The 14,988-nt window shown below is 30.5% G+C and overlaps 1 protein-coding gene across 6 annotated transcripts in view; it reads right to left on the bottom strand.

The window, feature by feature from the left end:
* LOC143054160 (cadherin-89D-like) overlaps positions 1 to 14,988 on the bottom strand; it is a 134,111-nt gene that overhangs the window by 79,044 nt on the left and 40,079 nt on the right. For 2 of the 6 annotated variants that reach the window (XM_076227076.1, XM_076227077.1), the window contains exons 8-11: positions 13,961 to 14,125; positions 13,222 to 13,306; positions 12,393 to 12,523; positions 8,489 to 9,038 (exon numbers count right to left, since the gene is read on the bottom strand). The exons of 3 other annotated variants lie outside the window; for them this stretch is intronic. In XM_076227076.1, the coding sequence (XP_076083191.1) occupies positions 8,622 to 9,038; positions 12,393 to 12,523; positions 13,222 to 13,306; positions 13,961 to 14,125 (798 nt within the window). In that variant the 3' untranslated portion in view covers positions 8,489 to 8,621. Of the gene's footprint in view, positions 1 to 8,488; positions 11,254 to 12,392; positions 12,524 to 13,221; positions 13,307 to 13,960; positions 14,126 to 14,988 lie in introns of those variants that run through there. One more of the 6 variants, XM_076227079.1, reaches the window with a different exon arrangement.

Raw genomic sequence — 14,988 nt, 5'->3', positions numbered from 1 at the left:
AAAAACTACATTGAAAATATGTTTAATTTTCTAAAGAAATATAATTACAAGTTTAAATCGTATTTGAATCAGTGCTTCGAATAATGTACAAATTTTCCTTGCGCATAATGTTTAACAGTACCAAAAAAGGATAAAAGTTCATTATTGTTTTGTAGTTGTCTAACTGAACATGTGAATACTTACATTGTATTAAGCTGTTGATTTGACCGTAAAAACCCTTCGTCTATATCATCAATTGGATTGTGGCTTAAATCTCTGGAAAAAGTAACAAACAAAAAATCCGAACGGAAATTCGATAATCAAATGGCAAAATAAAAAGCTAAAACACATTTACCGAATCGATAACAGCTGTCATATAAAAGTATTGACTTTTTTCAGTAAAAAATATTTTTATAAGCATCGTTCACACAATTATTTTGTAGTCGGTTGGACACTACATGTATCAGTCTTATTCTTCTCAAAATTGTTTTGGTCAGCTAAACTCATCCTTGTATGCATAATTATTATGACATTCTATTTTGAAGGATTTAATCTTAAAATCTAACAGTTAACTAGTAGCGACTATTGATACCATTAATAGAACACCACGTACAAAAAACTTATCATAGATTCCAGGATTGAAATTTTATTTTTGCTCAAGACGCTTGTTTCGTCTAACGACGACTCATCAGTGACGCTCGAATTTAAAAATGTTAAAAATGACTTTCATCCATAACAATTAATTTGCATTTAAAGCTGCTGAGTAATAAGAATTTATTTTGAGGAGATAACCCCCTTTCAAAACGTCTTGACCCCTATCTGATTACTTACATACAACCGAGTTATAAATACATAAATACGTCAGATAATAATAACAAAGGCAAAGGTATTTTTATTTTATTTTATGATTCCACTTAATAAAACAAATTGGAATGTTTTTGTCTATAATTTACACTGAATATGTGTTATCATTCCATTCACATTGAACATGTTTAAGCCTGCAATTAATAGATAGGCTTTAATAATAACAAAATGTTCTTAAATTCTCTATTTTATTTATCAAATTGATGGACTGTTTCAATTCTTTGCTAAGTTGACAGTTGTGCTGGTTGTAAAACAAAATTAAATTGCAAAGAGTTTTAAGTTACTTACATTTGTAAAAGCCCTGTTAGTTCGCTGAGACTATCCTTTGGTATAATTTTTAATTGGTTGAACGATAGATGGCTAAAAGTAGAGCATGTTTAGTAAGTAAGTATTAATTTCAATAACAGAGAAGAGTCAAAAAATGTATTCGAAAATGTCTATTATATATCTTATTACCACTGGTCTATTTCATTCTGCATTTGTTTATGAAATTCGAGACAAGTTATCCCACTTTAATGCTAGGGAACGAACGATTTTTTTTTTTAACAAATGTGATTTTACATTGCTTGAAGAAATTATCGGCTTTTATTTTGAATAAGAAAACAATAAGAGTCTTAGATATTTATTAATTTAGAGATTGGTAGTTCTGTTATACCGTTTGAACAGCGAAAACATATATCTTTTTTTTCAATTTAGATTTGACCTTCATCTACTGTTGTTTATAAACTTACACCACCAAACATTATGCGAGAAGAAAAGAATTATTATTAAAAAATAATGTACAATATTGAAATCAAGTGACAACTTACAGAATAGTACAATCATTAGATATCGACGTTGGTATCGATTCCAAAGACTTCTGAGCTGTAAACGCTACACATAAATTCATCACGTAAACACATACAATTAAAACGAATAACATTTCCATCATGATTCTGTCATACAGCAATGTCGATATTGATGACATCTGAAAATGTAAACATTGTTTAATCAAAGACAACAAACCAACAAGCTTCAGTAAAAAAACGTTTCTTTTTATTAACAGATTGTTTTGTATGTAAGGAGTGGTAATATGGTTTGTTATGTACCTTATTCACAATATTCTTCTAATATAAGATAGTTGACAGCGTAAATGAATTTGTACTGCATGGTTACGTATATGGTCCTATAGTTGATCAGTGGTGATCTGTAGGATGAGTACCGGATCGCATTTCAATTTTTATGCAATTAAGAATTTGAGGTAGCGAAATAAAGGACAACAAAAATACCGAACTCCTAGGTAGATTGAAAAATGGGGAGACCATAAATAAACTTACAAAATAAAACGCTGTCGAACAGAACATGTGAAAAACAGCTGCCATATTCCCGTACTGACTGGCCTTCACTGAAGACATGTATGTGTCTCATCAGTATGAAAAGTCATGAATCATCCAAAGATCTACTGATTTTATTTAGTTAAGTTCTACAGTCTGTACTATGCAAACATATGCTTTGTTCGATGTCAATTTCTTATAATAATGTTCAATTTCTAAATCTAATAAACACTAATATCATGCATAATTGTAAATAAATTAACGGAAAAATCCACGATAGACCGACTATCAACACGAAATTCTCCAAAATAACGAAATTATAAAATGATGGCATGAGACACCAACTGACAAGTGTAAATGGTTCAATGTTTTACTCGATGTATTACATCTTTTTCCTCGATCGATAATGATATCTTTCTAGAAGTGTATGTAATCCCACCACATTATGTATGTATGTGCCTGTCCCAAGTCAGGAGCCTGTAATTCAGTGGTTGCCGTTTTTTTATTTGTTACATATTTGTGTTTCGTTTATTTTTTGTACATAAATTAGGAAATTAGTTTTCTCGTTTAAATTGTTTTACATTATCATTTCGGGCCTCTGATAGATGACTATGCTTTGCTCATTGTTGAATGCCGTACGGTTGCCTATAGTTGTTAATATCTGTGTCATTTGGTCTGCTGTGGAGAGTTGTCTCATTGTCCATAATACTCGATCTTTTTTTATCACACTCGTTAAAAAAACTTCAAAATAAAACATGTTTAACCCAGCTTCATCTATTCGTCTGTCACAGTTTGTGTTGATGCACAATTTGTGGGCGTGGGCTGTTTTTTGCTCTTTGGTCGGGTTGTCATTTGATACATTCTTTGTTCCCATTCTCAATGTTATCTCATTTATAACAATTTTTCCTATGTTTATTTTGAAATTATGAACTGTGGAAACAATAAGTCACATGAACAGCACTGAAGTACGAAATAAGTAGTTAATACGACATTTTATATTTCCGGAGACACATGTTTTTCGTTTTTGATTTGATAAAAGGCTGTTACACAATTTATACCTACTCCATTATGTATTCAACACTTCAACCAAAAAATTAATATGGTGCCGTTATGTGAAACATTTTAGATTATAGACCAAAAATTATTTATTTAAAAGTCCGAGTTGGAATATATAAACATACATGAAGGGAAAAAAATGAAATAAAAAATGTGTTTTAGATTTTTTTCTGAAAATACATAGTGTCAACTGTACAAAGTGATATAAGTTTACAATTTGACAGTTTAATATTTCATTGGTTTTGGAAGTCTTGGTTTGTTGATTATTCAATTTTTGATCTTTGAAAAATTTGGTTGATTTCTTAGTCAGTAATTTACTTACAATTCTAATGTATATTAACATTAAAATTCCATTATGTTCATTCCATAGATTTTCTAAAGTCATATTACTCATATTCCCACTGTCCATAATACATTTTTATATGAGTAAAAATTAATATGATTGACTTATCTTTTATTGATTTGGGGTTTTCAGTGTAATTCTATAACTTATAGCAAGCAATAACATACAGAAACAAATTCAATATTCAAAGAGATCTGTATCAAAAGATTTGACTCCACAATAGAATTTAATATGATCTTAAGTGGAAATTGTTGCCATAGAAGATACGGTCTTATTTGATTGATTAATAATTGAAATAAAACTCTTCATTTATTTATTTTTTCAAGAGATCACATGTAAGAACAACAAGCGGCAGCTATCTGGTCACCATTGCTTTTTAATTTGTAAACAAATAACGTGGTTTTTTATAAATAATCAGTAATCCAACAATACAAAGATGTAGCAGGACATATCAGAGTATTCAAAAGAGACTACATCGGGTTGAAACATATACAAGGAAACACCAATTAATCAATTGATTAATGAAATCCTGAATGTAAACTCAACATAAACACCAGGATTTGAAGTGTGTATCACGGACACACGTTCAACTTACAAAGGACTCTTCAGTGACGCTCGAATAAAAAGAGGTTTAAAACGCAAAAAAAAAAAACAGTTTTAAGTTGAAAACAGAAGATTCCTATAGTTTGTTTCAGACTGATTTTAATGAAGTATTGTATTCATGTTTTAACGTAAATTCTGTTGAATCAAACTTGTAAAAATATGCCAAAATCCTACAAGGTATATAATCCATACTGATTATTTTAAATTTTGATGGGAAAAGACACAAGTTAAACATTTGTTCAATCAACGTTTGACATTATATAGTTATCAAAGGTACCAGGATTATAGCATTGTTTATAGCATGTATAATAAATATATCTTTTCAATGCACTTTTTGTTAAAGCCAGGTACATTATCAAAATCTTTGTGTGTTTTGATGAATAGAACACTGAAAAATGAAATGAATTTAAAGTCTTTGCAGCTTCCGTATCAAATTTAGTTTCGTGTTAAAATCATTCCGTAGACGTATAGTTGAAGATGTTGTATTTAATTTAGCAATTGTATCAAATGTTATCAAATCAATATTCGGTATTGTACAGTGAAGATTATTCTAGGTAAAGATAACTAAACGTAATAATGTCGATCATTGTTTTGAAAATAAAAATAAAAATCAACTACTCAGATTATGTAAAACGTCTCCTGTGTCTGAGCAGAAAGTTGATGAACCGGGAATATGTGAAGAACGTCTCGTCGTTGTCCTAATAAAGTTCATCGGAAGGTACCAAGACCTCGTTGACAAGTATAGACTTTTGGTGCTGACGTTGTTATCATCTTAATAACGTGTTAACGTAATATTTTATTTATCTTAATGGATATCAATTTTACTGTTTAGTCAGTTTTTGGTGGTATCAATTTGACGTGGCTCTGTACTTATACATCTCGTCTTGTATTATTATTCTTTAATATTTTTTGTATTCTTGTTTTTAATTTTTGTTAATGTGCTTTGTCTTCATGCCTTTTGGTGTTTCTTTGTTACACTGACGTGGCTCTGTGCTTATACATCCCGTCATTGTTCTTAAATTAAAAAAAATATATACTTATTTTTCATTATTTTTGCTAATATGCTTTGTCTATATGCTTTTTGTGTTTCTTTGTAACATTGTACGTGGCTATGTACTTATACATCCCGCTTTTGTATTAGTGTGCACAAAGGTAAGTATTTGTTTATATTTTTGTTTGTTTTTTATAATGATTAAGATAATAACACAATGTTGTTTGCTGTGCCCCTATTTTTGACATTTATACCAATTATGTTTGTATGTTTTTTTTCAAACATCGTTTTCAATATAATGGAATTTAATGCATCTGTCATACAAGTTAGAGGTTTAGCTAGCTATAAAACCAGGTTAAATAGGATATATAGGGATTCTTTCTGCGATAATGTTTTTTTAATCTTTGATTTGAAATCAGATAATTGTTTGTAATGGTCTGTTCGGTCCTAACATGATTCATACCAAACCTACATGTATATTTACTTTTCAAAGTTGTTCCCCTTAGTAAAGGTGACTTTTAAACTGCGTTTTACTGTGCGCATACTATGTGTTTTTATTTAACATTGGCTTGGGGTATAGGGGAAGGGTTTAGATTTCACAAAACATGTTTAATCCCGCCGTATTTTTGTGCCTGTTTCAAGTCAAGTCTGACTTTTGTTAGTCATGTATTGTTTTTAATTTTAGTTCATGTATTTGTTTTGGAGTTCTGTGTTATGTCAACATCCACTAAACTAGTACATCATTTTATTTAGGGGCAAGCTGAGGACAACCTCCGGGTGCTGGATTTTCTCGTTGAGTTAAAGACACTTTGTTTGTCTGCTCTTTGGTCGGTCGGGTTGTTGTCTCTTTGACATATTCTATATTTCAATTTTCAATTTTATTTTCGATGAAGTTGACAATTATTTTCGGGTCCTTTTGTGTTATGTTACTCTTCAACTGTTTCGGTTCTGATGCATTTTATACATTTTTGGCTTTCAATTATGTGGCTTTTTGCTTTCCTGATGATGTGAAACAGAGAAAAGCGTTTCGAATGCATGACATTATAAAGTGTTGGGTTTTTTTTTTCGTCCACATTTGAAGACTTTTTGTATGATAACATTTAGAAGCAGTTACTCAAAATCTGCCATCTACAACATCTTTTCAAGCCTACAAATTAGATACAATTTCGTTTAACATATTATTTAAACAATATCATTTTCATATTTGTTTGGCTTTATAAACATTTCGATTTGAGCGTCACTGATGAGTCTTATGTAGACGAAACGCGCGTCTGACATACTAAATTATAATCCTGGTACTTTTGACAACTATTTCAAATGTTAAAGACATCAACTGTCCCGGGTTATGGAAAACGTATGAGCACTCACAAATATGTTTTAGCATCGATACATTCTGTATGAGCATGTCTAATTCATGATCCTTAAATTTAATGGCTGTCGTCTGTTTCTGTGTGTTATGGTTTTTTTTTTTAATGTTTTAGCATATATGTAGGCCGTTTTTTTTTCTTTAAGTATTTCACATTTTGCTATTGTTGAAGGCTGTACAGGTGTCCTATACATGTTCAAATCATCTTCGTTAGAACGCTGTTTCAAATAATTTTTCCAATATATTACAAAGAGGAGAGTTGAAAAGTGCAAACAATCTGTCAATATCAAGAACACACACAATACTCTAACTATCTAGGCTTATACAAAACCCTCATATGAATATGAGGTGAATACAAGATAACAAAATAATACGGTAGCATTCACTGTGATGCGACATTTCGTTTCGCAACAAAGAGCTTGCTGATAAATTGGGATTTTTAGCAAAAAAAAATTATGATGTTTGGATACATGTATTAAAACATCATGAAGCATATAAGAAGACATCGAACATGGTCGTTTTAATGATGAGAACCAAGGGAGAAGATATCCATTGTTTTACACTGAAAAATCTATCTATAACTTTAATTTTTTTCACTTACCAGACTGAAATTCAAAATTTAAGTCCAAATAAAATTAGAAAAACACCTTGTTGAAAAAGAAGTACGACAAAACGAAAGGTACGATTTAGTAAATTTTAATTCTGGTGCTCCGGAAGGGTAGATATTTGTTATTTCACAAGTGGCTACCGGCGTGTTACTTATTCATGTTATTCTAAGTGAAAGAAAGCAGGTTATAAGTCGCATTCTAAAATGACACACACGACGAAAATATGATTAGAGTACGGAAACGACAAATGGAACCTATCACTGATCATATCTGACAGACTTCCAACATCATTTAGCAGATCATGATATAGTCTTTAAAACTTTCGAAGACATTGTTTTAACTTAACACTTTTGGTTCAACAGCGTTCTTGTTAGCAGCAACTTTATCGAGAAAATCATACAAGATAATTCATTTCTTGGAAAATCCTTACTATTGGATGATATCTATCTCCTTGTACAGGCGTTTCTTGAGTTCTGTTACCCATAATTGAAATGTTAACACATTTAAAAAAAAGAAATTGTCTCTGAAATGTCAACCGACGTTTTTACGAACAAATTTTAATCATTCAACATGCTTTAAATGAAAAATTAGCATTTACCCTGTAATGGGATAAAACCCCTAATTCATAGCCCCATTGCTTTCTATGTTAAATTCTACAATTTCAAGCATAAATGGCTACTTTGTCTTAAGTTCAAATAAAGTGGCAGATATTTCATTTCAAAACTGTACCTTATCCTGAAAAAAAAACTGTGCTAAAAAAAAGTCAACATACCGTTAATTGCATATTAGAGCGTACTGGTTTCCGGAAGTTTGATAGTATAAAAAACAGGATTTCTGATCTGAACAACAGATCAAATGTGCCCTTCTATCAGATTTTCATAAACTTCTGGACTTGGAATCACTGTTGAACCCTTGTTGAAAGATTTCTTTTGATACCGCAACTAACCAAATATACCCGCTATTGAAAAATACAGCTATGCGTAGGAACTATTTTGTTTAATATATGTACTACTTTCTTGGATGTTCTTTCCGACAGGGCCTGAAGTAGTGGTTCTATACTTTATATATTTTGGTTTGTTTTATGGGTTTTTTTTTTTTTTTTTTTTTTTTTCGGTAAATGAGAGCTAGGCTTTTTGTTTTATCTGTATCGATTAATAATCGTTATAATCCTGGTACTTTTGATAACTTGATATCCAAAAAAAAACTTAGAAAGAGCGGTTACAAATTGTTAAAATCAATATTAATAAACTGCACTGTATGTATAATATCTTTTTGTGGGATTTCGTAATAGATATGCCAGTATTCATTTTTTTCTTTCAAAGTATCTCGATTAAACAGATATCTAATAACAACAAAAACCCATCACAGTATTATCAATACATTTAATAAAAAATACATTTTAATGATGAGACTAGTATGCAGTAAGATTGAATTTCTCATTTAATGTTTACAGAGGTTCAGGAATATATACATTCAGTTTTCATTATATTACAATTTTCTATGGAGTTTGATTCTCCTCATCGTCATCATCAAAAGAGACGGATAATTCGTATTCAGCGTCTTCTACATTTTCGCTTTCTTCTTGGTCTATTTCCTCTGTGATATCTGCAGACAACTTAGCACGATTGACCTCTGCATACTGCGTAAATAAAATGTCATCTGACGTTTCTTTAACGGTCTCTTTAGCTTCGTCCACATCATATTTAGACTTTGCGAAACACAGCTGTCGACGCCACCATAAAAGCACTATTGTGATTACAATGATAACTGCAGCTAGTACCGGAAGTATGATCATAATAATATTACTTCCGGTTGAATCGTCATCATTTTTTCCTGCTGTTTCGTAATTTTTCACTTTGATTTTTACATCGACAGTTACATTAGTCGTATAACGCATTTTTGTCATATCATGAGCCTATAAACAGAAAACTATTATACATCACAATTTAAATAAAAATATTATGACCATAACATCTTTTGATATACAATGCATATAGACTACTTACACTGTGTAGCATCGTTACCAACTATAAGTATACATGAAGCAGTGAAAAAAAAACTATTGCAAGGCCAGGTAAGGTCAAAGTATTCTACGTTATGATGAAAACTACATTGTTTGTTACTAATTCTTTATAATGTAGCTACTATTAACGGTGGCTCTTTTTTTCTGATATTGGCCTTTTTCTCCTTTAATCTATCTAATCAGATAGGTTTTGTTATCATTTATCCTTCGAATATTCCGTTGATGTTTTTGTAGAACAAGGTATATCATATTTTAGCCTGAAAAACACTATTTTTTTGTTCACACAGAAAATGTATATACATGAAGCGGATGAATGGTACGGCGAATAGCGGGAAATAGTTGCATCCGGTACGGGTTTTAGAATAAGTACGCCTTGCTATTATTGATTATTTGCTTCAGGGGTACCTATATCCGGTGCGGATGGTACACTGTGGCTACGTGACCGAGGAAAAACACTCGTAGATCCCCAGAGAAGAACAATATATTGAGGCTGAAAACGGAGAACTTCTACACATAAATCGTAAATGAATGGTAATGTCATGGTTTAATTTTATTTTGTATCCATATCAACATGATCAAATAAGATAGTGTGTTACTATCTTAATAAAGGTTATGCAGCAATAGTATATGTTAAGTGGCTTATTTATGATATAAAACAAACAAATTCTTTACTAAGCACGTCCTCCTTATCATTTTAAAAATGTTTTATTTTGAAATAAATGAGTTTGTAATTGTAACATTCAATTGATCTGTTATAAAGTAAATATTAGGCGCTGAATGTGACTAATCTGGAAGTGACATCTTATATAATTATAAATAGCATGTTAATGACATTGCATTTCTTGGGCATCTAGCTATTGAATGTCAAATGATAAAAATGAAGAAAAGATCTATGATCCGGGTGAACAAAATAAAAAGTTTAACATGCACAGGAAACAACAGTCTATAAAATCACGTGTGCGTTTTATTCGGCCTCCATCAATATTGAATCTGTAGAGTCGTGAGGAAAAGTGTGACGAAAATATATAAAAACTACAAAGGAACAAAGTGAATGAAATATTGCCTGGACTTTAATTGCAAATTGACGATACTCTTTATATATATCAGGAAAGTAAAATGTGAACATTGTCGTAAAAAAATCAATAAAGGTTTATTATTAATGTATCAAGATTTCTTATAATGAAAGTCTAACGTCCTGGATAATTTAGAATGAATAACGGATCTGATCGATTTGTTTAAATTGTTTAAAAACTTATATCCCTCTCGCGTCATCTAAATGTAACCGTTACTACTATGAGCAAACACATATTTTTATATATTTATATAGCGTATTATCTAATCAAGATTACTCTAAGCGCTAAACAGTAAAACGCTAAACAGTCAAAGCAGTTAAAAGTGGTATAAAACATCAAAACAATCAATGCAATAAGAATGAAATAACGTTTTGAACACATATAAAATAATAATCATAATTGAAAGGCATGTACTTCAAGAGAAAGAACAAGTAAAAAGATGATTTTGACTTATTTCTTTTTCTTCTAAAGACTCTGCTTAACAAATTCATATTGCATTCTATTACTAGCGATTGTTCACTGTCACTAAAATATTTGCAATAAATAGTTATAAGGATATAAATATAGTACTGTGTTTTTAACATTTGCAAAGAGGTTACAATTGCATTGAGCATGTATTTAAATATCATTCATCAATGTTTTTCTATGCCGTTTATATCGTTGCTTTTTTTCTCCATTATGTATCTGTTTCTCTTTGCCGCTGCAGCTCTTCTGTTTGCAAATATCACTATAATTAGTAGTATAACCAACACAGCAGCAACAATCGGAACAATGATGACTATTAAATCATCATCATTTTCTTTACTGCCGGACATTGTTGGTGCTGTAGTAGGAGCATGCGTAGTTTTAACTTCCGGTGAAGTAGGTTCAGTTGATGTCTGCAACACTGTTGTTTGCTCTATTGTTGTTGTTTCTTCTTCCGTGGTTGTCTCTTCCATTGTTGACGCTTGAAATGTTGTTATCTCTGGTGGAACAACAACTGTCAGATTTAATGTAACATTCATAGTACCAAGTAATGTTCTGTTACTAATAGCCTACAAACAGATTTTTTTCTTTATCATTCTAGCATCTATTTTTCACACTCTTTATATGCACAACTCCCATTATTGTGATGGTATAATTTTGATTTCGTTATCATCATACTTTAATTTATCTTATAGGATTAAAAAGTATGTTAAAAAGGGTGTTTAAAAAAATTTCAATTTTTATTCAAATGACTAGATACATGTATATATAGTTGTTACGGATCATCCCTGCTTAAAATATGTTTGTATCTCTCACTAACAATATTAGATATACTTTAAGTAGCAATGAGTCTTATGTTACCAATACTCTCGTCCAGTGTACACATTGACATAAAAAAGGTAATACTATGAATAAAAGTCTATCAAAACTTTAATATTTACATCACGTTTGCAAATCAAAATTATGCATTTAATAAAAATAAATGTACTGTTTTTCGAAGCAAATAAGACACTTTCTTTTTAACTTTTGAATTATCATTTTTTTTTAGTAAAACACTTAAATATAGAAGTATGATTTAGCACAAAAACAATTCTAATGCAATTAGTTTGCATCAATGGTTCTGATTGGGTGACAATTAGCGTCAAATTCTCTATCTCCTTGTCTGTAATTAAGGAAGCCGACATTTTGAATTGCTGAATGTATTGACAGGTGATTTCTACAATAATAAGCCAAATCTCACATGTTGCACTTAAAAATCTTCGTTTAATTAAATTTTATTACATTCTGAAGCGGCACAGAAGCCATAAAACGCCCGGTGTTTTTTTTTAACGCCGGAAGCATACGTATGACGTCACCTAGTGTAGGGACCAAAGAAGATAGCATCTTTTCGCGGAATTTTCTTTAATGAAGATTTTACACTGAAATTATGATTGAAATTTAATTATGAACTTGTTTTGTATTAGAATAGAGATAAATGTATTGTATTTGAAGCTTTGCGGACGTCCATCGGTAGTTTTACTGTCGCAAATATCCGTTACTAAATTTGCGACAGTAAAACTACCGATGGACGTCCTTAAAGCTTCAAATACATTACAGGTATCTCTTAATTCATCTGCAGGCACTCAAATCAAGCTAACTTTTGTTCGCAAAACAAGAAAAATCCAAACAAAAAACACTAGCTTATTACTAATTGATAAATGTCTCATACCTGAATGTACAACACAACACTGAAATCGTCTTTAATAGTATCATTTGTTGCGTTTCGAAATGATTCTAGTAAGCTAAGTGAACCATTGTTTATATCTATTGTAAACAAACTGCTGAATTGATCGGGATAAACTAAAATACAAATTAAGTTGTGATTTGCATTAACAAATGATATAATCCTATATTGCATGACCATATTTGTGAGTTGAAAATATGAATGTTGTTATTATTATAGTACACATGGTAAATAAACTGCTAAATTTTACATACATGCTTTAAATATACAAAAATATTTGTAAGACATCAATGTTATATGTTAGCACAATTCATTTTAATATGAAAGGAAATAATTCTTACAGGTGCTATATTTTTCTGAAATAATTTTGTTATTTGAAAATAGTTCTTTAATACTTCAATGATAAACAAAACGAAGATGATATAAGATCCACAACTCAATCAATCACAGAAGACGTCAACAGATGGTCTTCTTTAATAGATAAGTACATTATACACGTATAAATAAAATAACATTTGGGAAAACGGCAATTTAGCAGCAAGATAAAGACACAAAAATGCAAAAGACATTGTAGAGACAGACACATGGATAAAATAAACAAATGTTTAGACATTATATCTAGATCTTGCTCCGTGTTAAAGGCCGTACATTAACCTATAATGGTTTACTTTTACTTATTGTTACTTGGATGAATAGTTTTCTCATTAGGACTCATACCTAATCTTCCTATATTTACTTATTCGTCCAAACTTTCATATTAACCTCAAATCATTATGGATTTATAAAGGTAATTAAAAAAACATATGCCGCTTACCTCCTCTGATATAGTACAGTATTACAGATTTGTTGACAATTTCTATGTCCTCAGCAATCATTTGGGGATTAACTGTTACATCGCCCTAAATTAATTATATTTCTATAAGTTTTTTTCGTTTATAATCCGTCTTCAGCCAAATGTAACATAAAAATGTTTTTACGTTGGTTAAGGTCTTTAGACTTTTGAAGCTTTTTTATTTTGTTGTTGTTGTAATTTTTGTAGATTCATTTGATTTTGAAACATTTTAAATCAATGCATGAATTTATTTTTATATATATATATTACCTTTACAAAAATATAGCTAATAGAAATATGGAACATAAACACAAATACCGGTATTCTATCATTTGAATTAAATAATTGGTATCACTCAAGGCTTGTTATTTTTTTAACATTATTTCTGAAGTTTCTGTGTTCTTTTTCAATGACTACATTATACCTAAACGAACGTAAATCAAGAAAAGCTCTGCAAACAAATTAAATTCATAAACGTTTGTTTTCAATTTTATGGGTAGCATCAGACAGTATAAAAGACCAGACTGGAATCCTGTAGACTTTTCTTTGCATACCCTAAAGTCCATATTTTTTGGAATAAAGACACGATTCTCATGTGATTCGTCTTTTCCCTCGTATTCCAGATTTTGATATCAATCTTAAATCTGTCAACCTCCGCTCTAATTACGGTTACTTGACTATTATCAGTTATCAACAATGACGTTAAATTAGTTTCTTTTACCTTGTTTTCATACGAGACATTGCCAATGAAAGATTTAATGGAACATTTTTTACATTTCCTGATACAATCTCGTGACATATCTATAAACTGTGGTGGTTCATCGTCTATATCTATTACTGTCATTGTCAGTGGAACAGTTGTGGTCTGCGGATTTTCATCAACATCCTTAAGTATAGAAATAGTCATTTAATTTTTTTGTAAACATAATTTGGTATTTATTGAAATGAAAATGTTTTAATTTGCATATAATTGGTCATATTCATTCCACAAAATATTGTCAAAAAATTCAGAAAAGGGCATTTACAATAAAAGTTTAAATACTCGCGTAAGTTTGATGATGAATTAGACTGTAATGCTTTTATAGATATTAGCAAGGCTTCAACATTATCAAATTTTATCGTCCAAATGGAATAAAGACAATATATTTTTAATGGTATTTTTTTTTTAACTATTTATGTCTAATATCCAACAATAAATAAGGCGTGGAGTTGCTTACAATACTATTACAAAGGCATTACTTATTCAGATATAGTATCATCAAAATAAAGAAATGTTGACTGACGTGCTCTTACAATTTAATTTTCCATAGAATTTACATTCCCAAGGGTTATATTGAAACACACTATATCAGCGTTTATTTTCAAACCTATCCGAGATTTCACCTTTGATAAAAAAATTATTAAAAAAAACCGCAAGAATTGTACGCATGGGAGCTCTCTAAAGACAAGACAATCAGATAGCCAAATGGAAGGATACACGAATGTAAGACAGGTCTTTGTATGTTACCAGACCACTTTGCGACGGAGGTGATATATGGATTAATGCTAGCAGGTTGTTTTGTTTCGTTATTGCGCTTTAGTAGCAAATGTATTATATTGTGTACGGAGATAACAATAAAAGAGAGACGAAATATACTTCCGTAACATTCAAACTCATCAGTCGATAACAAACCGACAACGCTCTGGCTAGAAAAAGAAAAACACAAACAAACAAACAACAGCGCACAAAATACAATATGGAAAAACAAA

This window comes from Mytilus galloprovincialis, chromosome 12, assembly GCF_965363235.1.
Source record: "Mytilus galloprovincialis chromosome 12, xbMytGall1.hap1.1, whole genome shotgun sequence".
Classification (NCBI taxonomy): Eukaryota; Metazoa; Mollusca; class Bivalvia; order Mytilida; family Mytilidae; genus Mytilus; species Mytilus galloprovincialis.
The sequence above is the reverse complement of the archived record's forward strand: the minus strand, read 5'-3'. Positions and strand labels throughout refer to the sequence as shown.